Source organism: Ceratotherium simum, chromosome 34 (genome assembly GCF_057802395.1).
Source record: "Ceratotherium simum simum isolate JZ-2026a chromosome 34, ASM5780239v1, whole genome shotgun sequence".
NCBI classification, from domain to species: Eukaryota; Metazoa; Chordata; class Mammalia; order Perissodactyla; family Rhinocerotidae; genus Ceratotherium; species Ceratotherium simum.
This window is the reverse complement of record NC_141933.1, coordinates 13577382-13604925: the sequence shown is the minus strand read 5'-3', so window position 1 is coordinate 13604925 and position 27544 is coordinate 13577382. Positions and strand designations below refer to the sequence as shown.

The following is a 27544-nucleotide window of genomic DNA, read 5'->3' as shown; positions in this document are numbered from 1 at the left end:
TTAAGAGTTCTGATTTTATTAAATGTGCTGCATACCCTATATTTATATTAAAACAGGTAGAACCCGCCAAATTAATTACAAGATGGACTAGAAATAGATTAAAAACACATCAGCTGGTTTGTGTTTAGAGAAGGAATGTGTCAACTAAATATCTCTCAATCTAAAACTTGTTCTTTAAGGATCCTCTGGTGACCACATAAACATATGTAGAGGGGTGTATGTGCACGCATATATATATCTTCGTTTCTACTTAACTGGCTCTCCTATAGTCATATTAACATGGGGCAATGAAAAAAGACTTCAGTAGGATGAGGGAAAGAATCCTTGGGCAGGCTACAATCTACTCTGAACTGGAACAGTGGTGGTGGGATAAAAGGAGAGATTATATTTGTGTCTCTAGGGCAAAGAAAATGCAAAATTGAGAAGTGAGTAAAAGTAGGACATGCAGAATTGTAACACAGAAGGTAAGAAGAAACCAGCAAAAGTATCACCCAGCCAAATTTCACAGAGCAGTGGGGAAAAAGCTACCTTCCCTCCCTCATTAAAAACACTCCACTGGTGATGGCGGCAGTGCAGATGGCAGCCAAAAGGAGGTACTGGACACATTTGGAGATCTTTTATCGTATCCCCTGAACTAGCCTATGGGTATAAAGAGAGAGAGAAAGGAAACTCGTTTGTATAAATGAGTTAAAACAGAGGGCAATTTTTTGCATTCAAGTTACATTCTTGTAAGAATTTTCATAACAAAACATCTAAGATATCTCTACCCTTAGCATTTAGTCAACTATGAGGGTGCCACTGCACCCAGTACAGTGTTTTATATCTAGTAGATACTCATATATTTGATAGAAGTCTTTAATATCTTCCACCAACTTCAGTTTTAAGCCCCCCGATCTCCTCCTCGTAACTTCTAAAGTGCCAACTTCAGCGAGATGCGGAACTCTCCTGTTTCAAACTTACTGCAGTTTTGTCTCCAGCAAGTTCAGTTTCTGTCGGTCAACATAGCGAGAAAAGAGGGAGACTAGGTTTGTGGGTATAGAAATTGGCTTGGCCAGGGCTGCCTGGGGAATCCGCAGAAGTTCTCGGGTTGCCATGAACATCACCTCCGTCCTGACAGAAAGAACCAATAATAACAATATAAGAAAAGAATGACAAGACTACCTAAAAGAACTTAAAATAAAAGAAGAAACACAGTCCAGACTGACCACTGGTTATTTTGCGTTGACTCTGCAGCAGGGTCTGAACTCTGTAGGTCTTCCCCACGGCTCAGGACGACGAGGAGCAGTGACAGGCCAAACTACAAGAGGAGACAAGAGGGAATCAAACTCAACACTGCATCTAATGCTCCTCCACCACCGCTGAGAGGATCCCAGCGTTAGATGGTGAACGGCACCAAATCAAAACGCCCCCACTGCTGTGCTTTTCTGTGAAACTGGGCAAAGATCAAACGACTATGAGCTGGGAGGCTGTGTCTTTCTCCTGGCACAGCAGCCACAAGTATAATCAATGGAAAAGGAAAGTCCCAGTGTCCAACAGTCCTCTCTGCTTCCCCACTCCACCCTGAGATGAAAAGGTCATTTTTTCCTGCCTTGGATGATGTGGGATTTAGCTTTTCTCCTATTTACTAGAACAGAAATGGATTAAAAAGCAAAGTTAAGTGTGACTAAATTTTGATTCAGAAAGTTAAAGTTCATGGAAAAAATAAAAAACATTAAACAGAGTAAGATATTTTGAATTAAGAAAAAAGGTGTTAAGACCTGTGGGAAAATGTACAAAGACAGGTAACTGGAATGATCAGGGTATGAAGAGAAAATTTACTTAACAAAGGATACAACTATCTGGAAATAGAAAAGCTGAGAGAGAATGTTAATAAGAGTCTATAAAATAAAAAGAAAGGATAAACAGATATATTTACCATATCTAAGATTATCAAAATTCAGCAACATGCTTTAGAAACTGAAACATGTAAAGATTTGTTTTATTAGATCTGTTTTACGCAGTGGGTAGTAAAAGCAGAAAACTTGTAGTCTAAAGGGGCACAGAATGCAAATTCAAATAAGGACAAAGAGAACTACGTTAAATGTATCAATCATAGCTGTAAAGGATCAAAAGGGGAAGCTAGGCATAATTCGGGATTCCTTGAGACTCCTTTTTCACTCTATTGTATCAGGTGGCCCTTAATGAGTGCCCACTATGTACCAGGCATTATATTGAACCATTCCTAGCTGTTCTCTCATCGAAGTAACAGGACCACTCTAAAGTCCACACCATCACCTCCACTTTACAGATCAGGAAACTGGCTTAGCAAAGTGAAATAATCTTTTCAGGGTCACAAACCTAGAAAGCCGCAGGCAAGGAGTGGAAACCTGCTCAGTCTAGAAGCTCATGTTCTTTCTTCTATATCACGCTTTGCCTGAGTCTCTGGATCTTTAACTTGATGTAAATGAAATATGAAATGGGATGTTCTACTATTTATAGTCTTATGACAGAGACCACTAATTACCTATCTAATATGCCTTCCTTTTCAAATTAGAACTCTGATTTTATTTGTGGTGACAATGGTGTGAACTAAAAAATGTTTTCCAGCCTTCCCTGAAGTTAGGCGTGACTTAGACCCGGCCATTGAGATTAAGTAGAAGTTGTTGGTTAGAACTCCTGAAAAAGGTCCAAGTAAAGAAGACAGCCAGCTGATCCACACATTTTGGCCCTCCTCGAGCACCTCTGATGCAAAGTAGAGCCTTGAATTCCACAACCATTATCGACCCTGACAGGTCATGAGCACAGGAGCCACTGATAAGGATGGCAGAGAAGGCAAAGTGAAGGAGCCTGCATCCCTGACGACACTGTGGAATCACTATACCAGATTTATTCCACATGAGGTACATAAATTCTATTTTATTAAAACCATGGTTATTTCTAGCTCCTGTTACTAGGAGCTTAATGTAACTCCTGACTGAAAGAAGCCTTTTCTATAAGTTGCCACAGCCACAGCAGCCATTATTTTTACCCATAATGCAAATTCAGAAGCCTTGCAAAGTTCAGGGACAAGCCCACCTTGTTCTGGAGCACAGCAGTGAGGTGAGGATTGGAGGCTGCTGGTGCAGCTGCACTCTGAGGTAGGTTCATTAGCTGTTGCAGAAGGCTGGTGACAGTCACTGATGGAAGATGATAGAGGAGGAGAGAGAAGGGACTCAGTAAGCATGGCAGCACCTACAAAAAATAAATAAAAGCATTATTTTTGCTGGCAATTGTTACTTCAGTCATCCCCCATCAGGTATGGACGGAGGGATGCTCAGCTGTATACTCGACTGTGTGAGGCAAGATTTAACAAACAAGGGCTGACAAGTCTAGCAGACACTGCTAGAGTCTTAACGACAGATTCTAAGGTATCCACTGAGAACTTTTCCAACTTAATTTGCACAGGAAACATCATGACTTGTGTGAACCACAGGTGTAAAGGCACTTCTCAAATACACAGCAAGATTCATGCTAAAACATCAGTATTTTAATTCATTCCACAAATATTTAAATGCCTACAATGTGCCAGGCACAGTGGGCTAAAAACAAATATAAACAGGACACAGACCCCCAGGGATCCAAAGTATACTGGGGAAGATACAAGTAAACTGGCAATTTCAATATATAGTGAGAAGCACTCTAAGATAAATTCTGAGTGCTTCAGGATTACTGAGAAGTATTTTCAGACTTAATTGTATCTTGTTTTATCTTTATAAGAGCTCAATGAGGAAATGGAGAAATGATTACCCAATTTTTATAGATTATTAGAGAAGCTCAGTTCAGAGTTCAGAGTTACAAAGCCAGTAGCTAGAACCAGAACTCAAGGCTGCTGAATTCTAGCCTGCTAGTCAATTCCTTCCTTTTTGCCATAAGGCCCAGACTGGAAAGCTCAAGTACAGAGCTACCAATGTAACTAGGTTATACCACAGGAGAGGAAATCAAGAGAGCATCCCAGCACTCAGTGCCCACGGAATGAAAAGTGATGGTTGGTTTTACTTTAAATGGCATCCAAGGATGGAGAGTAAACTACTTTTGTGACCTACTACTCTAAATAAACAAAGCTCTAAAAATCAAAGCATTTTTAAACATATACCAAAGTACAAACACTGTAATGAAGTCTATGTACCCATCACCCTATTTCAACAATTAAATCACCAATATTTTGCAAGTCTTATTAAATGTATGTTCCTCATATCATTTCATCCATAAATATTTCAGTTTGTATCTCTAACAAAATCTCTCACAATATTACTGCACCTAGCAAAATTAACAATAATTCCTTAGTATTATCTAACATCTACTTCAAATTCAAATTTCTCCAATTGTCTCACAAATGTCTTTTAGCAGCTGATTTATTCTAATCACGATTCAAACAGATCCACACAAGGCATTTGGCTGGAAAGGCTTAATACGTTAACAGGTCCTTTGTCACTGCCCATCTCCTTTCCTCATGCCATTTATTTGTTGAAGAAACTGGGTCATTTGTCCCATTGTTTGGATCTGGCTAACAGTACCTCTGTGGTGTGACTTAAGAGACTGCACTATCCTCTGTTTTTTCGATAAACACGGATAGGATAGTTAGAACTTCAGGTTTGATTAGATTCAAGTTTAATGGAGTGGGATGCGGGGGAAGGCAAGAAAACTTCATGGATAGGGCTGTGTGCTTCCGACTGCATCACATCAAGAAGCACATAGTGTCTGGTTGTTGTTCGCCTCTTAGTGCCGTGAGCAGTGATCAGTGGGTTCAGGTGTTGTCAGCCCGCTCCAACCATTGCTAAGTTCCTTCATCCACCTTCTACCTAATGCTTTTAGCACCAGTAATGATTGCTCTCCAGACTGAGTGACTGACTGTTTTTCCATTAGGGGTTGTAAAATGGTGATTTTTCTAATTTTAACATTTGTTTTGCATTTATTAGCTAAAATTCTTCTATAAAGAATTTTCTATTATCAACTCTCTGGTTACTATGATATTTGGTTGTAATGGAAATGCAGGATAAATGCTTGATTCTTTATTTACTAATTTTCAGAATAATGAGTTGATAGCCTAGCAATCTCTGAAGATGATTAATCTATTTTTTGGTATCATTATTAACTCAGTAAATTAAATATATTTGATATATTTCAATCCAGTGGTAATTTTTCTGATACAAATTATCCCATTTTTGACCAATAGGAGCCCTTTCAAGTTGGTTTGTATATCTTGTACACAGGACCCTAGTAATCTTTTAGCTTCCTTGCTTTCTGGCACAAGATATTCCAGGATTATCATGTACATTTTATGCCTCAGACTTGGAATCAGCTATTACTTCAGGGAAATGGTATTTAGAGATGTGGTCTATTACTCTTTAATGCATATGGGTAAAAACTTAGCCTCCATTTTTAACCAAGTTTTCCTTGCTGGCAGGTAAGTTCCACGAAGGCAGGCATCTCTGAATTTCTAGCTCCTAGCACCTATAACTAGGTGCTACATTTCTAGGACCTAAAACAGTGCCTGGTACATAAAAGAGTCCAATAAATATCTGCTGAATGAATAAGCTCTTCCAAATGTGTTTCTGTTGATGAGTTCCTGAGATTATGATGAGTGAGTGCCTGCTCACTGCCTACAACAATTTATATGCTGCAGAATAGCTGTTACTTTTAGTCTTGTCTTCTACTTTCTAGGATAAACTTCAAATCTTTAAGCTTTCCTTCAATCCATTTTTCATTCTTGAAATCCTTAAAAAGTGTACTTGTCTCATCCCACTTCACTTTTTCTGATGATGAGACCTAAACTTCACATTCATTTCTTCTGCAGATGCTAAAATTTCAAGAAGGAATTTTTTCAACTCACTATTATTTCAGAAGGAATAATTTTCAACTCTTTCATGTCATACCACTTATATCTCAGCATCATTTGTTTTCTGGGAACTGTTATTACTCAACTTGTAGTCTACTGTAACAGGTTCATTCTCATAAATTCTATTATCTGAATCTTACACTTAAAAATACTAGTCATCTGTTCTACCCTTATCAATTTCTGCTTTCAACTTCTAAGACTATTCTAAATTTTGCTAATCTTTCAAGAGTTTTTTTGACAGGGATAAGCAGAGAGCAATCCTTACCAAGAGTTAACTTGTAAACTTGATAATCATGTTTCAAATTCTAGCCTAGTTTAGATCATGATCAAAGTTATTTAAAAGCACTGGCCCAGTTCCTGTGGGAAACCATTCAACTAAGCCTACAGGGAAATGTTAAGCTACTGGTAACAGCCCAATTAGTGATACTTTATATCCAACAAAGTAGCTAAGACCATAAGTTTGCAAACTTGACTGAGCATCAGATTCAGCTGGGGACCTTGTTATAGATCCCTGATCTTTCCTCTGTAAATTCTGATTCAGCATGTTTGGGGTAGGGCTGAATTATCTGCTTCCCAAGTAATTCTGATACAGACCACAGCTTCATAATTATGTCAAATAAGATGAAATTATTGCTTTCCTCATGTTTAGGAATATGGTATGTTGGACCAAAAATGGGATTAAAAATAAAGGCCTGAAGTAGCTAGAGCTATGCTTTAAATAATCAAGTCATACTGTCAAAGGTTAGACAAAACAACACAGAAGGGAAGAGGGGAGAAAAAGAAATTCAGATTCTAGAAATCTTATCAACCACGAAGACTCAAAGGAAAGCTGTCCCACATGGTGGATCACCTCATCTTGTGCATCCTTCTTGATAAGGAAAGGGAGGTTCCTGGCCGTTGTCATGAGAATGTCAGCTGCTTGCTCTGTGGAGAGGAAAGGAAGAATACGGGCAACCATTCTCTTCCCTTTTCGAATACACATGATCTGTACAAAGTGGTCATCACTTGGCCTGCAGGGGAAGAAAAATGCTAACTTAGGTCAGCAAGAACAATGTAAACAATCCTTTTTTTCCTCTTACATGTTACTGAATGAATATACTGCATTCATTTTCACTCTACAATTATCTGTACTACAAAACAGTGAGAATTACTCCTCCAACTCTCAACCAAATAATAAAAAGTAATTTTTCAAGCTTCATAAATGTAGAAAATCTTCATTTCACAAATTTTATGTTAAAAAAACTTGGTCAAACTTCATGCATTAAGTTCCTTTATTAACTTTTAAGTAACTACACAAATAACACGGTTAATATAGCAAAATCTGAAAATACATATAAGGAAAATGGAAACAAAAACATTCATAATCTCAATTTTATTAGTGTTAACATTTTGAAGAACCTTTTTGCTGTATATTGTGTATTTTCTCTTTCATAAAAAAAAAATAGGCCCATGGAATTTATATGGCTTTGTTACTTCACTTTTTTCACTTCATAACTTCTTGTGAACACTTTTCCATGTCAGTATACTTCAATTACATACATTTTATTGGCTGCATAACATTCCAATCTATGGATAAACCAACATTTATACAACCAGTTGCCTGTCAGCCCAACTCCAGAAAAGGCGTGTTGAAGGTGCTTATTCTTATGTTCTGTTTTGTGTATGTCCTGACTTACAAGAATCAATTCCCTTGAATGGGGAAAGGGAGTTATCAGGAGATACAGCCCTCTTGCATTCATCAAATAAGTATTTGAGATTTATATAACATTTATCATTAGCAAGATTCTGTTCCAGATACTGGGTGGGAAAGAAAGAGAGAGAAAGATACAGAGAAAAAGATATATTAAGGAACTTAGTCTCCACTGCAAGACTGACCAGTTTCCATAGTGTGTGAGTATTCTATGGACATTCCAAGGAAGTATAAATGTTTATACTTTCCATCTTGGTAGGAAAGAAAATACATAAAGATTACAATGTTGAACATGCTAGTAAGCATAAACCAGGTACACTGTATAAGCTCAAAAACAGACACCAAATAATGTTCCACTGTATCTCCAGCACCTAGCCCAGTGCCTAGTAGAGACTGAACAAGTATTTGTTGAATAAATGAATTCACAATCAAGTTTTTTTTTTCTTGGCTGGGAAGGATTATGAAATGTTTTACATAGAAGTGACACTTGGCTTGGGCCAAAAAGACAGACTTTGAGCTTGCTGAGATGGTAAGGAAGGGTATCCAAAAGGCAGAAACTTGTAAAGCTCACTTTAGCAGAGGGAGGCCGGCTAGTCTCATGTTTTCCTCAAAATGCATATTTCTTACCTCTCTTGTCCAGGCAATTTCCCCCTTAAGTTGTCATACATGCTGCAAATTTTGTGCTTTCTTTCTTCCATCAGAGCAGGTCGGTCTTCTTCTAGACTTAGGAGATACCGCCTTTCATAATCCTCCACATCCAGGAGTAAACTATAGGTCTAAGGGAGACACAAAGCAGGCCCCAGCATGCTAGGTCAGGATCAGAGCATTAGACAAACAACTTCACAATTCAGCACTACCAGATAAAGTAAAAAGAGTGAAAACTACTGTAATAGGAATGAGGGGGAAAAAATGTGCTCTTTTCAATCCAGAAAAACATACTGAAATCACTTAAAAAATTCCTCCCACACTATTCTCTGTCCCTCCTTGACCTCTAATCCAGAAGGCAATGATGGTGAAACGATTATACACTTTCTAAATTTTGCAGCAGTTGGGGCCGGCCCCATGGCTTAGTGGTTGGGTGCGTGCGCTCCGCTGCTGGCGGCCTGGGTTCGGATCCCGGGCGCGCACCGACGCGCCGCTTCTCCGGCCATGCTGGGGCCAAGTCCCACGTACAGCAACTGGAGGGATGTGCAACTATGACATGCAATTATCTACTGGGGCTTTGGGGGGGAAAAAAATAAATAAAATTAAAAAAAAAAAACTAAATTTTGCAGCAGCAACAACGGCACTGTAATATAATGTATCACTGCTCCAAGTGATGCCTTATATTTATAAAAACGGTATTAGTCAATTTTACCACAGGGTGCCAGGCACCGTTCTAAGCACTTTGCATGTGCTCATTCACCGAATGCTCGCCACAGCCCAGTGAGAAAGACACCATTATCATCTCCATTTTTACAGATGAAGAAACTGAGGACAGCACAGAAAGGTTAAATAACTTGCCTTAAGTCATAGACTCCATTAGAAATGGAAAAAGCATGATCTGCAGCCTGGTTCCAGAGTCTGTGCTCTTAACCACTATGCTCTAGGGCCTTGCAACATGGTATTTATGCTTTACAAATTAACTGCCTATATATTATCTCATGTTTCTTAGCACTCAGCAGAGTGTCTAGACCCAGGGAGTGCCCAATAAATATGGGTGAACCAACTTAATTAATGCATAAGCAGAATAATGTAATTTTTATTCTTATTTTCTTGGAAAGGTGACCTGCCCCAAAACACTCGGCTGTTAACTGAATAAGCTTTGACAAAAACCCGAAACTTCTAACTGTAACTGCAGTGTTCTTTCCATGAGGTCATAGGTAAGGTATACCACATTTCTTCCTAGCGTGCTCTGGTACACAATAGGCACTTAACAAGGATATATTCATTAATTAAAATCACAGAACACTGACTGATTGCTTACTTTTCCACTTCTTGGGTACACATATATTTGACAGTTTCTTATTTGCAACTAACTAGAGCAACAAATTCTAAAACTTACTTTCTCAATTATGACAAGGGTTTTTCGTCTCTTGTCCCGAACTTGTTTTTCTTTTGTCTCCTAAAAAAAAAAAAAGACAAGACTATTCAGTGTGAACTCTTTACTTTTGTTAAAAATAATTTAGTAAGTGTGCATATGTAGTTCCATTTGTGACAACACTTTGGGAATCCTGACTCTTTGAAAGTTAATAATCTAAAACAACACTAATGTGGACAAGGGTCATAGAGTCGATGGAATCAACCCACACACAAACAACTAAACTGAATTCATAGATGGGCAAAAGGTAATTGTAGAATGCAGATGAAGTTATCAAAGAAAAATCTTAAAATACACCAAAAATGGTAATTTTAAAAACTGGAGTAAACAGCTGATGCTGTCTGCAGCCAGAGTTACCCAGGTCCTGCCCGGCTGCCTTAGAGGTGAAGGTGTTAATAACTCAGCATGTCTGCAGAAAACCAGAATTCCATGACATTCTATGGCAGGTGGGATGCTCCACTTAACTACCAACAACTCCATCATGCCTGATTCCATTCTACAGTGACCCCAAAAGTAGTAGAGATGACCCAGACTTTCTTAAACACACAATTCTGCTGACACTTACATCATCCTCACTCCGAGATGTCACAACAGCATCAATCATTTTTCGGGGATTATTCACACTAGAGACAGTAAGCTTTCCCAAAGAGCCCTCAAACTGCACTGCAAGGACAAAAAATTTCCAACAAATAAAAACTCAGCAATGCAGGCAGCCAGCTTTTAAAGAAGATCTTTATATTTTCTATTTTTTACTCATAGTCTAACAATTTACTACAAAAATCTATTTATCATCTAAAGTAATCTCTTATCAAAATCTATCCTTTCCCATTTTTTTGTTGCAATAATAATCAAATAAAAAAATCTGAAGTATTTCCCTCCTATCTATTTTAGGGATACTAGAAATTATAATAGGTTTTAAAAAGTTATGGAATCTCAGGTAGACAAGGATCTAAAAGGTCATCTGTCAAACCATTCATTCCATGCCTGAATAAAGCCTGCTCTCTGCATTTATTAAGGACAATGATACTTTACAAATCAGTTTCAAACATCTCTAACCAATCACCTATAACCTTAATCTTATCCTATCGGCAGCATGTCAAGTTCCTCTTCCTACAGGCCTGGGGATAAGGACCTTACCTGGCTTATAGGCGTGCTCCAGTTTGGCCACCTGAGGAGTAATGAGCTTGGTGCGCTCCTTTTTAGGGCCATCACCTTGCACTTCTTCAGCAGCTGACAGTTTCTCCAGTTTTTCAAAGTAATTCTACCACACGAGAAGATGATTTCAGTTGCAATACAAGCACAGAATATGGCTGCTGTTTATCTTTAAATAATTTGTACCAGTGGCAGTAACATAACTTGAACTCGACAAATTTGTTAGATTGCTATAAATTTACTTTACCAATAATCCAAGCTTTCAAAAAAGCTAATCACCAATGGAAATATCTTTAAAGTTAGACTGCCAATATTCTTAATTGAAAGAACCAGATTATTGATTCCAAAGGGATTTGAAAACATTGGTCTGAGAGCCTCTGTGTCTAAGAAATAAAAGGCATATATGCAAACCTTTTAGTGAACAGTGTGAGAGGTTCTCCAGCTTGAAAAGAGGACAGAATTTGCTTAGTCAATTCTTATCCACTTGAAGACTACCTCAAAAGAAAATTCTATCAATATTTAATTCTACCAATATTTAAATAAGTGCCTTCACCAGAGTAAGGGACTAATCTGTCATCCTCAAAACTAGAATATTTACCTGGTAATAAAAATCATCCAGGTAGGGATCAGTGCTTTGCAGCTGCATCATCTGGATTTTAGAGACCCAATCCTTCTCTCGCTGCAACATGAGATTGGCATAGGGATCCTTTCGGAGATGGTCTTGATGACTGCTCCGGTGACTTCCTCTATCTCCTGCACCATTGAGATTCCGATGCTGACTGAAAAACAAACATGTGCCACATTCAATTAATGTGGGTGCATTAATTATGGCTTATACAATACGGGAATGAACCAGGCCAATTAAAACATAAAAGATTCCTCTTTGCTTTTGTTAAAAGAGGAGTGAAAAAGAATTGAATCTTAACAGAATTTGAGAGAAAAGAGCTATGCAATACATAATTAAAGAAATAAAACTGAGATCTGAGTGCCTTACCATATACTAAGCACTTTCACCTAGGACTTTTGTATAAGTCCTACAGTAACCCTACGTGGTAGGTAGTTTTCTTTTATCCACTTAAGACAACAAACCAAGGCTAAAAGAGATCAAGTAATTTGTCCAAAGCTGTCCACCTGGTAGAGAGCAAGAGAGTTGAACACAGGCCAATTTGACTCCTAGTCTATATACCTTTTTTTAACTTGTTGAAAATCACAAAATACTTCAAATATAGAGAAAAGCTCAGCAAACACTATAATAAACATCCATTTGCCCACAACCCAGACTTAATGAAAAAAATTTATTTGGCTAAATTTGCCTCAGATGTTTAAAAAGTAACATTAAAGTAATACACTATTACATTTATAGTTGCAGGCCCTCTTGTACTTCTCTGGATCCCAGTTTCCAGCTTCCTTTTCTTCCTAGAGGAACTACTATCCTGACTTTGGTAGGTATTCTCCCTGAAATGTTTTTATACTTATATTACTTGTGTGTCCATCTTTAAGTATTATATAGTATTATTCTGTGTGCCTTTAAGTTTTACACAAATGGCACTAGACATATAATTCTTTTTGCTTCTTACTCAACATTACACTTTTCATATTTATCCACGTTGATAATACACCCAGGTATATACCAAAAGTAGAATTGCTAGGATGTGGTGTAACCACATTTTCAACCTTATCATTTACTGCCAAATTCTCTCTCAAGAGGCTGTATACTCCATTCCTGCCAACAATGACAGTGTTGAGACACTGCAAGTTTTGTCTGTCTGATGATGTAAAATGGTTATCTAATTTTAATCTGCATTTTTCTGATTACGAGTGAGCCTCAAAATCTTTTCATTTTTATGGGCCGTGTAGGTTTCTCTACTGGGAATTGCTTGTACTTATGTATGATATCTCTTCTCTGTATAGAATTTTAGTATATTTAAAAAATTTTATAAAAAAATTTTTTAACAGTTTTATTGAAGTATAATTGATATACAAAGAACTGCACATATTTAATATGTACAATTTGATAAGTCTGGACATATGCCAACACTTGTAATACCATCACCACAAACAAGCTAACAGACGTATTTAACACTTATCAGAGTTTCCTTGTGTCCCTTTGTTGTTTTTTTGGTGGTAAGAATACTTAATATGAGATCTACCCTTTTAACAAATTCTGAAGTACACAATACTGTATTGTTAACCATGGGCACTAGTAGTTTCATATTTTAACACATCAAATGTATTAATCTTTTCTTTTATGGTTTGTAATTTTTGTGTCTTAAGAGCCCATATATTTTTCTCCCTTTCAAAAAATATTATAGAACTTCTTTGAAAGTGAGAAGGAATTACACACACAGAACCATAACATTGAAGGGTGAAGGAACCTCCAAGTTCTGTTTAGTTTTCTTCTTTTACATATATATGAATGATTACAGAATATCAGCTCCATGAAGGCAGGGTTTGATGTGTCTTATTCCTCTTTCAATCCCCAGAACTTACCACAGTGTCTGGTACACAGCTGGGGCCACATATATACATATATATTTATATTTGTTGAACAAGGATTAAATAATTAGAGGCAAAAATAAAGAGTGACTGTTGGCTTTACTCAGGACCCAAATGTAAGGCTAGCCAATATATTTCAAGATGCCCTCTGAGCTGAGATGGTAAACAAGAGGTAGAGAGGAGCAAGGGAAGAACTCGGTAAGGAGTGAGGACAAAATGCTGACTAAAACAAACAAACAAACAACCAAAAATCAGATCTAAACTGTATGTCTGATTCATGATCAACAGCATTTTAATAACTTGGAAATTAGCTGATATAGTGTATCAAAAACATAGCCAGCGGTTAAGGTTTGGCACTCTCACCACCGCTGCCTGGGTTCATTTCCAGTCAGGGAACACCACCACTTGTCTGTCGGTTGTCACACTGTGGCGGCTGCATGTTGCCGTGACGCTGAAAGCTATGCCACCGGGATTTCAAACACCAGCAGGGTCACCCATGGTGGACAGGTTTCAGCAGAGCTTCCAGAATAAGTAAAACACACATAGAAAGGAGGACCTAGCCACCCACTTCTGAAAAAATTGGCCATAAAAACCCTATGAATAGCAGTGGAGCATTGTCTGATATGGCACCAGAAGGTGAGAGGATGGCACAAAAAGACTGAGCTGGGTTCTGCTCTGCTGTGCACAGGGGCACTAGGATTCGGAATCCACTCTACAGCACTAACAACAAATCAAAAACTTAACATCAACGATATCATAATATCAATAACAAATCAAAAACAGCATATATGATCTGACTTCATCAGTAAAATAAGCTCAATACTAATTAAATTTACTAAAAAAAAGTAAACTAAATTTGTAGCCTTGTTACACTATCAAAATTAAAAGATGAATTAAGAAACCACAAAGGGGTGGGATGTGCACTTACTTCCTATTCTGTTGCTGTCTCTGATGCAAGAGTCGACGGTGCTGGGGATGAAGGTGAGTTGTGTCTGGTCTAAACATTGGGGCCTGAGATCTAAGAAAAAACGAAAAAGGTTTTTAATTTTGTCGTTCTCATGATTTTAAGTTTTAAAGAATGTTGTCAGTACAGGATAACATTATACAGGTTCACCCAAGGGAATGCTAAAGTCTATTCTAAGGAGATCTTTCAGAAGGAAAAGACAGCCATAATTTTATGTCTCCCACAAAGGCCCATTTTCAAACCCTAGGAGCAAGATGACAAAATCTGAGTGAATTAGCAGTAAAGCAATATAATCCTTTTTCTTTTTGCTCCTAACTGTTAAACATTAAGTCTCTAAATAGATTTAATGTACTTAGTTTCAACTATTTGAGAAAGACATTGAAAATAAATATATATGACGGTTAATTTTATGTCAACGTGGCTAGGCTATGGTACCCAGTTGTTTGGTCAAACATTAGTCTAGATGTTGCTGTGAAGGTATTTTGTAGATGTGATTAACATTTACAATTGGTTGACTTTTAAGAAAAAAGAGACAACCCTCAGTAATGTGGGCGGGCCTCACCCAATCAGTTGAAGGCCTAAAGAGAAAAAAACTGAGGTTTCCCAGAGAAGGAATTTTGCCTCAAGACTGGAACATAGAAGTCCGGCCTGAGTTTCTAGCCTGCAGGCCTGCCCTGTGGATTTCAGACTTGCCAGATCCCACAATTATGTAAGCCAATTCCTTAAAATAAATCTCTTCTTTTATATATATATATATATATATATATATATATATATATATCCTATTGGTTCTGTTTCTCTGCAGAACCCTGACTGATATGGTATGATATGTAATAAAACACAATTTTGCTGAAGCAGGAACTTGAACCTCCCTGTCATAAGACCAGGGCAGAAGTCAGCACTGAGAGTAGCTGACTACTCAGCATCTGTATCTCTGTTCCTTGGCATATGGAAATTCTTGTTGAGTGATAGGCACTTTGTGTATATGTAAGTATATATGTGTTTGTAAAATGGATAGAAAGTGAGACAAAAGAAACTTTAAAAGAAATAAAAGAGGTGATTAACTAGCAATGTGCATATGTACACAGGAAGCATGTGACTTGAGGGAAATGTGATTCATAAGAAAGCCTGGAGACTGTCAAACACTTCTGTGTTTGGAGGAGTCAATAACATCTCAAAATATATCCCTTGCAACGCTCAAGAGACTTCTATATTATAATACTAAACCTCAATGATCCAGAGACTGGGCCGACAATGAGTAAACAGTGGCATCTGTTTGTGTACCTTAGGTTTTGCAGGTGAGGTCCTGGGCCAGGGGGGTGCTGCTGTGGAGGAGGTGGGGTAGCAGGGGGTGGATTACTAAAGAAGGCACGGAAGCCTGGTGCTGGGGGAAGCATCTGCCCAACTCGCCCTTGCAGCAACTTGGGATTCATGGCAGCAGCAAGCGGACTACCAACAAATCCAGGGACCCGTGCAAACTGGCTGGGAGACATCCGTCCAGGCTGTAGCTACAAAGAGGGACAAGACCTTAGATTTAGTTAATCAGCAAGTCCCCTTGCTTTTATCCACAGAAAAGTGAATACTGTTTCCATCAATACCTTTGTTTGAAAAAGTAAAGGAAAAAATAAGGGTGGGTAGAGACTGATTAACAGCAAAAAAAAGGGGAGACCATCTAGTGACCCTTAGGAAAGTGAGAGAGCTCTCTATGGGTCAGGCTAATCACAGGCTTACCTGTGCTCCTCCAAGAAGCTGTGCTCTCTGGAGGGGGCTGAGAACAGGCGGAACACTAGGAGGGAAAGGGTGACCCAGTAGGGAAGAGTTCTAAGGAAAAAAAAAAAAGAAAAAGAAAAAATTATACTATGAAACAGGGAAATCAATATAACAAGGGAACTCACTAGAAATGCAGAATAAATTTGGATGTAAAAACTTTCAAATCGTATAGTCAAACTGTCCACTAAAGGAATCTAAAAAGACAGTAATGTTAGAAATTATGGAGCTCTATGATCATGTAACATGAAAAAGACAGCAGCAGAATGAGGGACTGAAATAGCAGGAAACCAGATTATCACACCAAGTTGAGATTTTTAAAGATAAGAAAACATTTGAGGTGAGAAACAACTAAACACGATGAACCATGTTTTCTGATCTGGGGACCATAAGATCCAGAAATTCAAGTACCGAGATTATAAAAAATATGTATAATTTAGGAGATGTCTACATACTGGTAGTGATCAGAAAATACGTAACTGCACACTTTCATTAGGTTGTAAAGTGACATACCGGCACACTGCACAGCTGGTTTGGAGACATCCTCTCACCATAGGGAGCAGGATAACGTGGTGGCATTGGGGGCCGAACGTGGACAGGCTTCGGACACAGGATCTATCAGGACAAACATATATACAACTACACTCAATGAAGTCAGTTTTTCCTCTACCTACTCCCTCCCCTCAAGTACTGGTAGAGACACAGAACTCAATGCAAAGCCCTACTTCTAAGCAAATTGCTACGGCTATGGGTTCACATATGGAGCCTTTGGTCCCTTCCTCTCTCAAATATCAAGCAATGTGCCACCTCTTTAACTGAGGAAGATTTAGCTAATTCTCCAGTTATCCCCACCCTTCCGTGCTGTCTGAGGGAGGTACCAGCAGATATTCTGACTTGCAAATTCTCTCCAAAAGGATATATTTTGGTAGCAGTGAGGGAGAAGGAATGATAAGAAAGCTGGAGGATTAACTAAGTCCTATTTTGAAGCCCCTGTGATATGGCCGCCATGCTCAGCTCTTTTGTGATACATAGTGACTCCACCATTTCATAGGATATTGAGCCTAACTAGGCCATACCAACACCACCCTCCCCCCATACCTTCCAAATTGGCCTTCCTTTTCAGCTGCTGGTTTCAGGTGGAGGAAAGTCTATGGAACAGGACTGCACAGGCTCTAGGGAAAGCAGGGATATCTTAAAGGTAAAAAGGGATGTGGACAATGCTGAGCGTTCCCACTCCCCCCAGCTTTCAGTTACCTCTCTGCCAATGTTCTGGGCAGCCAGCTAAACATTTTAAAAAGGATATATACACTAAATGTGGTTAACTACCCTTTTTCTCCCCCAGTTAAAAGGCAGCAGCAACAGGAGCAGCATCAGCAAAGAGCATCAGGGAATGTGTCTCTTATTTGTACTAACTTATCCTCTAACTGGCTATTATTCTTTCTAGTCTAATGCCTACCCAAAACTTCCACCCTCCTCCCAGCATCACCAATTTCCCAAGTAATTTTGCCCAGATTCCCAATATCCTGGGCTGAGTGCCTGTTAATGAGAGGTACCTGCTGGTTGAAGCTGGGTACAGCCATCTGCTTAGGTGGGGTGCCTATGGGGACAGCTCTAACAGGAGGACTCCCAATGACAGGTGACGTTGACCGCCTTGGTAATGCACGCTCAGAAAGGTCCCGATCATCTTCTGGACCCTGAGGGGCCCTCTGAGGCAAGGCATATTCTAATACAGACACTGCAGGCATTTCCTAATTGAGGAAGTAGTGAAAAAAAAAAAAATACAGGAAAATTAGCTAACTTGAAACGTTTTAATAATCTCTACAGATGCCAAACTATCTTGAGAAATTATTTTTTATACTTTTATTTCACATCCAGTAAAATTTACCCTCTTTGGTGTACAGTTCTCTGAGTTTTGATAAATGCATAAACTCATGGATCTACCACCACAATCAAGATACAGAACAGTTTTATCATTTCCCAAACTTCCTTTGTATTGTCCCTTTGTAGTCAACCCCTCCCACCACCCCCAACCACAGGCAAACAAACACTGATCTGTTCTCTGTCCCTATAGTTTTCCCTAGAAATCACTTTTTAAGTAATTCAAATTGTAAGCTGACAAATTTGAGTTCCAATGGCTCCCTTTCAACCTTTTCAAAATAAAGCACAGTCAAGTGAGGATTATTACGGAGGCGGAGGAAGTGTACAATTAACAGGTACAGCTATGAGTGCTGGATGGAGTAATCAACATAATACTGGCAAATGACATGGCATGTACATCTATACATTGCTTCAGTAAGGAAAGGATGACAACAGAAGCAACCTGAAATTTTCAGATAATAGGAATTTTTTATAAAGAGAAAAAGTTTAATACCTGAGCAAGCAGTGGTCCTCGGATTCGCCTCAGAACTTCAGATCCATCCCAGATGCTGGAATTGAGACTTCCTGGTTGGGGCTAACAAAAAAGGAAAACACACACACAAAGTCTGGAATAGTGTGGGCTCTTTGGGTGACTTATCTGCTTTTGGTAAACAAGGCTCTAAAAGAGCCTCCACTGCTTGAGAATAAGAAATTACAGTGTTCCAGAATATACATTATTTCCCAACTTCCTCTATAGAATTGCTATCATCAGGAATTATATTAACAACTTTCTGTGGCATATGTAATTCTCTCAGGATAGTAGATGAAATAAAATGGCCAAGCTCAACACCTCACTTTAATTATTAGTTTGCTATAGTTCTCAAATCAGAGTAACTTACTCACTTGCAAAACAGGCCTGGTCTGCACTGCCGTCATGATAGCTGGGTCTTCTAGTTCGTTTTCAATCACCATCTTACTGAGCCTTTCTGCCAGATTCTCCTCATGGTCACCCAACAAGTCCATCTCATCCCTTTCTCCATTGCCTGTTTGTTCATTAACTGCCACTGGCAGCTTCTCTTCCAATTCAGCCAGGCGCTCATGTGCTTCCTGCCAATCATCATCTATCATAAAAGGAAATCATACAAAAAGAAATATAGTTCATATTGGAACTAAAAAGTTTTACAAAATTCTTCTGTTAACCAAATGAACAATTCCCATTCCAGAAGATAAGTGGCAAGTTAAATATCCACTTGGAGAGATGAGGTAAGAGGTACGTGAAAGTGGGCTTTTCACTATTAAGAACAAATAACATCACAGCAGGAATAAAATTCAAGCGTTTAGAGTAATAGCTCTAAATTACCAATGGTGTCCAAACTATATTCTGAAACCGATTTCTAAACTGGTGATAGATATGTCCACTCCAACCTGTTGGTTCTGAGATTCCACGACATTTCAGGCAAAAACTTTAAAGGAAAGTTAAAACTCACTGCACTAGCATATAACTGTCTTTTAGATTATCATTGCCATCTTCTTTACAAGACTTTAAATCCATTCGTTTCATGCGACTAGTTTTGTTGAGCATCTATTACGTGACCAGCGCTCTTTTAGGCACATGGGATACCTCAGTGTACAAGAGAGACAAGGATTCCGGCCCTCCTGCAGGTTTCCTTTAAGAAGGGAAGAGAGAGATAATAAACAATAAACATAATGAATAAGTAAGTTAGATACTCTATTAGAAGATGAAATGTTACAGGAATATGCAGGGAGAAAGGCAGATTGAAAACTTTAAATAGGATGGTCAGAGGTATGTCTCTTTGGGAAAGTGATACGTGAGCAAAGATTCAAGAGTAGGTTAGCTGTGTGGATTATCTGGGAGAAGAGCGTTCCAGGCATAGGGACGGTCAATTGAAAGGTTTTAGGATGAGAGGCAGACAATTTTGAGAAACAGCAAGGACTGTGTTTGGATTGGAATGATCAAGGAGGAAGAGTAGAAGAAAATGAGGTCAAAGAGGCAGTAGGAGGGAGCTCCTTCAGGGCCCTTATGGCCACTCTGATTGATAGTGGGGGCCAATGGAGGTTTTGATGTGGCTTGACTTTTTGAAAGAATCACTCTGGCTGCTGGGCTGAAAACAGCTTCGGGGAAAGGAAGGGGCAGCAATACTGGAAGCACGGAGGCCTGCCAGGTGGCTACTGCAACATGCCAGGGCAAAGGTGATGGTGACTTGGACCCAGGTCAGTTCCTCTTCTATTTTAACTATGTCTTTACTATTCCCGCACACTACCGTATAGTCTGCAGCACCGGCACTAGGTTGTTTTCTTGTTTTTTACGCTGACACAGCATTATTTTTGAGTCCCACTACAGCATAGATGAAAATCTTCAGCACCTTTTATCAGCTTCTTTATCAGCTTCTCTAGAACTAGACCTTACTCCCATCACGTCTCTCATTCCAGTGCTCTTCAACCTCTTCATTCCGTTCTGCTTTCACCACAAAAGCTCTACTCTTTATTTCGCTCCTTTCCATTCAAATTCAGACACCTTTCCCTCCTCACTGAGGCTTTCCCTAAATAACCTTTTCATTTTAATTTGACCTTCACCTCATCTAACCATGCACTACTTTCAAACCCACAAAAAACCTATGTACCCCTTTGTATATGTTTTATTCTTATTTTAGTTTTGTTTGTATGTCCCATAAAAATTCAACAGAGAGGGATAACAGGTAATTCCCTTTATAACTAACATAGAAACACAGAATTCTGAAAAAGTGCCCTCAATGACAATCCTCCTCATATAATTTTTCTATATGTTAAAAGAAAGGAGAAGGAAGAACTGGAGGCACCATGACAAGAAAAAAAAAGGTGCCTGGTATATAATAAGGGTATAATAAATGGTAGCCACTTGAAAAAAAGTTTTGATTATTGACAAGTTTCTGAGGGGCTTTTGTGCAACTTGTTAAAATTGTCTTTATTCTTTTTTCTGCTTACAAAGAAAATATACATTTGCTAAAAAATTTAAACATCACACAAATATGTAACTTAACTTCGAAAGTGAAAGTTTCCCATAATTCCACAGGTATGTTAAGTTCTTTAAAATGCAAACTATAAAGTTTAACTTGTTTCTTTTTATTTAAGCAATACATCTGGGACATATTTTTATGTACACACACAAACATAACTATTGATAAGATTATCTCATTCTTTTTAAAACCTATATAAGATTCTATTCTAATGACAAAGTAATTTAATCCATCCTTTACTAATGGAAATTTGGATTATTTGCAAATTTTCAATATAACGATTAATACTGTAATGAATATTATGTGTATCTTAACATCTTAAGCAAATACTTAAGTAGGCTGTCTCTTCAGGGTCAGATTATAAACATTTAAAATTTGTTATCTTTATTATATAACAGTGTATCACGTAACACGAGATCCAAAAAGCAAGGAAAATGGGATTCCCAAATTTATAATTTGGTATGATCAGAACCACTGTCTAGTCTTTGGGCACTGTGGTAGATCTGAATGTACTACTTGTGGTAAAGGAAAAAAATCCACTTTAGATGAAAATTACAGTATTACTTTAAATTATCAGTTATCTGAAAAAGATACTCTTAAAGAACAGTATAATTAAAAATGAATTGTGACATTAATATTTGTGTCACCTTTGCTAAAGAAGAGTAAGCTGAGCAAGTTTTTAAAGGACAAATTGTTTTTTGCAATTTTACTAACTCAGCAATGCCAAAAAATGAGTCTATAATCCTGAATTAAGGGATTTTTTACATTTATTTCCCAAGTTTAGGAAGTAAGTTGTCAATGGATCAATTCTAATGTGGTCGAGTTCCAACTTGTGTTGCTTTCATTCACCACTTCCCATACTCATGTTTACTAACTTTACCAGATCCTACCAAAGATGAACAGTCTATTTGTCCTTAATAATACATAATAACACTGGTTAGTTAGCCATATTCTGTGTGAACGGCTCTGTTGTGAATTGTCACTTTTTCAAATATGTAAGCAAAGGAATCTTATGCCATGGAATACCACCATCATTTCAGATTTTTCTTGTTCTTGTGAAAAAATCATCTGAAGCAATACGTCAGGGATGGCATGCCCTTACCATAAGAGGATACTTCACTCTGTATCCTTCTCAAACGACATAAAAATACAGTTACTTAGATATGCCAACGCTTGACCTCAATCCACACTGGTCAAAATGATAAAGGGTAGGCAAAGGAATAACAGAGAAATGAAGGGAAAGAGATATCTGTTTTCTTTCAACTAATTAATCTATACCCTGATGTGGGTTACTGAATTCCTGGCTGCTCTTGTAAACTTATACTTGTAATAATTCCCCTGAAGTCTGTCTCAGGAGTATTTCTGAATAAAAAGAAAATGAAAAGGAGGTAGAGGTGATTTAATTTTAAGGCAATTTCAGTCCTTAAAGGTTATAGCAGCTATCAATAAAAGGGAAGTATCCAGAATGAGGAGCCCTTCCAAGTGGGGACAGGAGATTCCCAAAAATTCCCCAAAAACTGTTTAAACGTAACTGGTAATCTACACTGATTGTATTTATAGTTACTTAACCTCTCTGGCACTTTCCTTCTTCATCTGTTAAAATGAGAATAATAGCACCTACCTCACAAGATGGCTGTGAAGATTAATAATATATGTAAAAAATTTAGAATAATAAGCACCTTGTAAGTGTAAGCTTTTAATTTTAGAGAAAAAGTTGAGGTTACTGTGGCCCATTTATTGCAAACATTTTTCCATGCAGAAGACAAGAACTAGTTTCTTAAGGAAAGGTGACATCAGAGCATTTGTAGCCAGTGACTTAAAATAGCTACTGTACTAACAGGTATTATTCAAGACACTTACTCTTTGAGTTAAAAACCATCAAACCAGAATGTATGCCAAAGGTCTGACATTTTACCTCCCGGTTTAAATTCTCTACACCAGCTGTGTATCTACCTGTAGAGGTGTATTAACTAAGCCAAAGGTTGATTTAGAAAGCAATTTTCTTTTTATAAACCTGTATAGTATTCATATCAAGATGTTATGAGGAATTAAGATTTTAACTTTACAATTCAAGTATATTATACTCTCAACGGAAAAGGCTCACATTTGGAAATGTTTTCTCCATTATAAACTTTGTTGACCAACAAGTCCTTCTTAATCACCCTTATGCCCTAGGGTACAAAGTGGGCCAACCATAAGCTAATTCACTGCTTCTACTTTTTACTACCTGTTCTTTTTACTGTGTAACCTAGGGGCTTTTTCAATGCGTCTGTACTTTTCTTTTTTTCCATCACATCTTTTTTCCTGCACACTTTAACATCCTTTTAAGGCAATATTTTCCACATCTTGTGAGGAACACAGAAGCTCAGAAAAAAAGACTGTCCACAGCATTCTGAAAGTCACTGAGACGGCAAGACTATTCCTCTTGTGTTCAGGTTCAAAACTAAGAACTAGAACATTTCCTGTGCTGCCTTATCTTAATATAATACCAATAAATCAATTCTACCAACTGCATCTTAATACTGAGGAATTTGCTAAAAAATGGTAACATTCAGTACAATTTTTTTTTTTTTTTAAAGATTTTATTTATTCATTTTTTTCCCCCCAAAGCCCCAGTAGATAGTTGTATGTCATAGGTTCACATCCTTCTAGTTGCTGTACGTGGGACTCGGCCTCGCGTTGGACGGAGAAGTGGTGCCTCCGGGCGCGCCCGGGATCCGAACCCGGGCCGCCAGCATCAGAGCGCGCGCACTTAACCGCTAAGCCACGGAGCCGGCCCCCATTCAGTACAATATTTCAAGAGAGAAAACGTTCTAGAAACAAGCACACCATGTTTGTAGCTTCCATTGTATTCTACAGGTTATTACCAAAGTAACTTCCAAATACAATTTTATTCACATCAGTTCCCTGCTTTTGTAATTCTATTCTCTGTCCCTTTCCCTGTGATCTCTGCAGAGAAAGAACAGCGTCTTAGATCATATCATCCTCTTGGATGATCTCATCTCCTAAACTATGGCTGTAATCCAAACGGTCTTTGGTTCCCTTCTGTAATGAGTCTAGCTTCTACCTTAAACACTTCTGCTGCTGCTCCCAATACTGGCAGTTTTAGATCTCTACTGAATTGTGTAAACCCTGACTGACAATAGTATACTCTTTCATTATTGCCAATTTATTCAACTCAGTCTAAGCTTTAATAACTTTAAGCTGTCTAGATCACCGCAAAACCAGTAACTACTACAACACTTTTAAGACCTCTTATTTGTTTTTGATACTCAACATCTTGCGATTACTCACTATGCTCAATTTCCTCTTCTTTATTACTTAACTTCGAATATTTGTTGCATAGACAGAAGTGCTGTGATTCTAAAGAAATCACATATATTTACACGTTCCAACCCATACAGTGTTATTGCCGCTTTTCCACATCAACAGTCAAAGCAAAAATATTTGCACTGACTCTTACTTACTCATTTCTTTTAAAAGCACAGTTTAATTTTAACTTATTTTAGTATACTTGTTCCAGGATCTCTAATTCTCAAGCTTTATCATATACGCTTGTGGTAAATTTAGTTTGGTTCTTTAACTTCTTAACCTTTTCCAACTCCTAGAATATTTTCTATATCCAGGGATGGGGAAATTTCATCTGTGCACAGCACTCTTCTAACTTACAGACTTTCTATTACCAAAATTCTTTTTATAAGAATAAGAATAAAAAGCTTTTGATTTTATTGAAGCTACTATAAGACAATAGCAGGGTCATGCAATATACTATTAATCAATAGTATATTTTATTGAATTTTAAAACATATATAACTGAATTGAGTTTTCTCCTAGTTCACTAGTTTTCCTTAAGTTACATGTTCTACAAATAAAAATTTTCTCTTCTAGGATTATTTTAACCTTTGTAAAATGTCTACTTCTCTAACTATTTGAATTCCTTACAGTGTCAACCTAGAGCCATAGATCATATAGGTGGAAAGAATAGGGCTTAGAGAACACCTGGTTTTATAAGTGAGGCAAAAAGAGGCCACAAGGAACAAGGTAGATGCTTCCAGTGAAGACTAGACTATTATGACTGAGAACAAGAACAGAATGCCAAGTTAGTGACTGAGGTTACTCCTACTGAGACAAAGCACTTAGAAAAGAGATCATCTGAAAAGAGCAAGACACCAAAATGACATAAGAGAATGGTATCACTTACCAACTGCACCTGACCCAAATGTATCATCATTAAATTGATCAATCTCTTCATCTTCCTCTCCCAGGCCCTGAAATGCATCTTCATCTTCATCCAGAGGACAATCCTCCAAAGACTAAAAAAAGAGGAAAGAGATTAGCTATTCACGAAGTTCACAACCTCATTTTAAAAATGTTCTAAAAATGTTCATCTTACCTTCCCAATTAACATAATAGCTTCATTATGACTTTTTGTAAAGATGGCATTTTTTCTATCCCCCACTTTCCCTGCCACTGGAAGATTTCAGGATCTTCTTTTCTTTCAGTTTCTCTTTCCTATTCCTTACTTCATTTAACCTCCCCCCTCAAAACGTTCCATTTCTCTATTTATCAAGAATCTAATAACAGCATTTCCTCAAACAACCAACAAATTAGGCCTGCAACTTCCTTTATATCAATGGTTAGAAAAGTAATGACAACGGAAAATGAACACTTTATTATTTTGTGTCAGTTTTATGTATGTTTTCCAACAAAAATCTCATCTTCCCCATATTCATGTCATCTTTTCAACCATTTTTTTTATTCCCTTTTAAAGCTTTCTCTTCATTTTTCAAACTTCTCCCCTTCTGTTTCCTATAGGCCCAAACTCTGGTGATAAAACAGAAAGCTAAATTTTCAGTCACAATTAAGTGAACTCTCGAAAAGCTGTGATACAGCAAGTTTACGTTCTGGCTCCACTTTTACAAGTGCTGCGAACCTGGGCAAGTTACATTCTTTCTGATTAATTAATTAAATACCTCTCCAGCACCTATCGCATCTCAGGCTCTGTTAGGCTCTAAGCCTCAGTCTCCTAAGTGGTAATGCAAAGACAACACCACCCACCTCAGAGAGTTGTGAAGATCAAATGAAGCACAAATTTAGGCAAAGATTATGGATTGCTGAACAATGTCAGACATCACCATAACAACTTAGGTGTGTTCTATTTTAAATATTTTCCCCCACCACTTCAGTTTTCAGCTGATTTACATTTTCCAAGTTTTCTTTTCTTTTGGCAACTCTGCCTACCACATCTCATCTTCTCTCTCCATGCTTACAGAAAGTCAGTTTGGTCTTGAAACATTCCTATGAAATATGTGTCCCCAATTTTCAGAGACTCAGAATGGGCATTCCACAGTCTCTGGGCAGGCAGGTTTGTGCTATACCTTGCCTGGCTACCTCTTAGCCAGGCTATTCCAAAAGGTTAGGCCAAAGGGCCACTCTGCCTATCTTAAGCCCTCCCAAACTTACACAAAGTAGGCATGCAACTGTCTGCACATCAGAGGCAACTTCCAGCAGCCACTCCCTTCCAAATCGTAAAGATCTACTTAACCCAATCACTGCTTTTTTAAGTTGGACAGACTCTTAGAGATCATTAGACCAGCCCCTTCATTCTACAGATCCAGAAACTTTATGTCTGGAGATTAGGAGTCGCTCAAGGTCATACAGTGAATTAGTGACAGGGTCAGGACTCTCGACTATTGCTACATTCCCGGGACCGTCACCAAACCCACGTCTCCCTCCACTCGCCCAGAAGGAACTTCTGCTGGACACGCCCCCGCTCAACGCGGAGCCCTCTGCAGTAAACAGTCTTCGGCCCCAGTCGAAGGGCAAGGCCAGGCCCCCTTGATTCGGACGGCTGCCTGTGCGTAGAGGTGTGTGTAACTGGAGGGGAGGTGGTTCCGGGTCCAGGGCGGGAAACGTGTCTCTGGGCTTTCCTGGGCGACTCTTCCTCAAGAAGAGCCACAGGGTGGGTGCCATGCGCTCCCCTCCGCGCTCCTCCCCGGGTGGGGGTGGGAGGTGGTCTGGTCACGGCACTTAACGAGCCCTCCCCACCCCAAAACAGAGGCCAACTCTCCCCAGCGACAACTGATAGGACAGTCCCGCCCCCTGAAGCCAGCTCACAGCCCTCGGATTAAACCTGCGACCCCAGGCCCGAGGCACTCCACTCGGTCCAGAGGGTCCCACCGCCCGCCCCCTCCCCCCCAGGACCTCGGGACGGACGCGCGGGGGGTGAGAAAGACTGAGGGGCGCGGGAGGGAGGGAGGGGTCACTTCCGGTCGCAACAGCTCACCTCGTAGCGGAACATTCTTGGGGAGGGGGGGGAGGGAGCGGGGAGGGGAATAGGGGAGGGAGGGAAGAAGCGTTGACTCTCCGGGCTCCTCCGCGCGCGGGTCCTCCACCGGCTCGCGACCCCTGGCCGCCGCCGTACGCCGGAGCGTGCGTGGGAACGTGCGCAGGCGCGCCTCGGGGAGGGCGGCCGCCCCGCTCGGCGCCCGGCGGCGGCGGCTGCGCGGGGACAGATTTGGCGTCCCGCTTCCTAGTCTCAGCGGCGGGAAGGAGGTCCCGCGGCGAGAGACTGCGCACGCGCTGTCCGTCGGGGGCTTCCTCGCGATCTGGATTTGCAGTAGCTCCGCCCCCGGTTTCCCTGCGCCCGCCCAGCGCTCAGCTCCGAGTC

General features: G+C 39.1%; 1 protein-coding gene across 2 annotated transcripts; it reads right to left on the bottom strand.

The window, feature by feature from the left end:
* PATL1 (PAT1 homolog 1, processing body mRNA decay factor) lies at positions 1–27326 on the bottom strand. Of its 2 annotated transcripts, XM_004437421.3 has the most exons (19): positions 27161–27326; positions 25076–25187; positions 18764–18981; positions 18375–18455; positions 17557–17751; positions 16517–16618; positions 15968–16057; positions 15521–15744; positions 14201–14290; positions 11375–11555; positions 10762–10885; positions 10190–10287; positions 9589–9648; positions 8172–8320; positions 6705–6864; positions 3055–3210; positions 1206–1297; positions 961–1110; positions 1–639 (listed from the first exon to the last, which is right to left on the bottom strand). In XM_004437421.3, the coding sequence occupies exons 1-19, from the start codon at positions 27173–27175 to the stop codon at positions 618–620; spliced, it is 2319 nt and encodes a 772-aa protein (XP_004437478.1). In that variant the 5' UTR covers positions 27176–27326; the 3' UTR covers positions 1–617. The 2 variants fall into 2 exon arrangements, with proteins under 2 accessions (XP_004437478.1, XP_087278997.1); XM_087422871.1 differs by lacking the exons at positions 25076–25187; positions 27161–27326 and adding an exon at positions 19348–20871.
* Between the last annotated feature and the right edge of the window lie 218 nt (positions 27327–27544).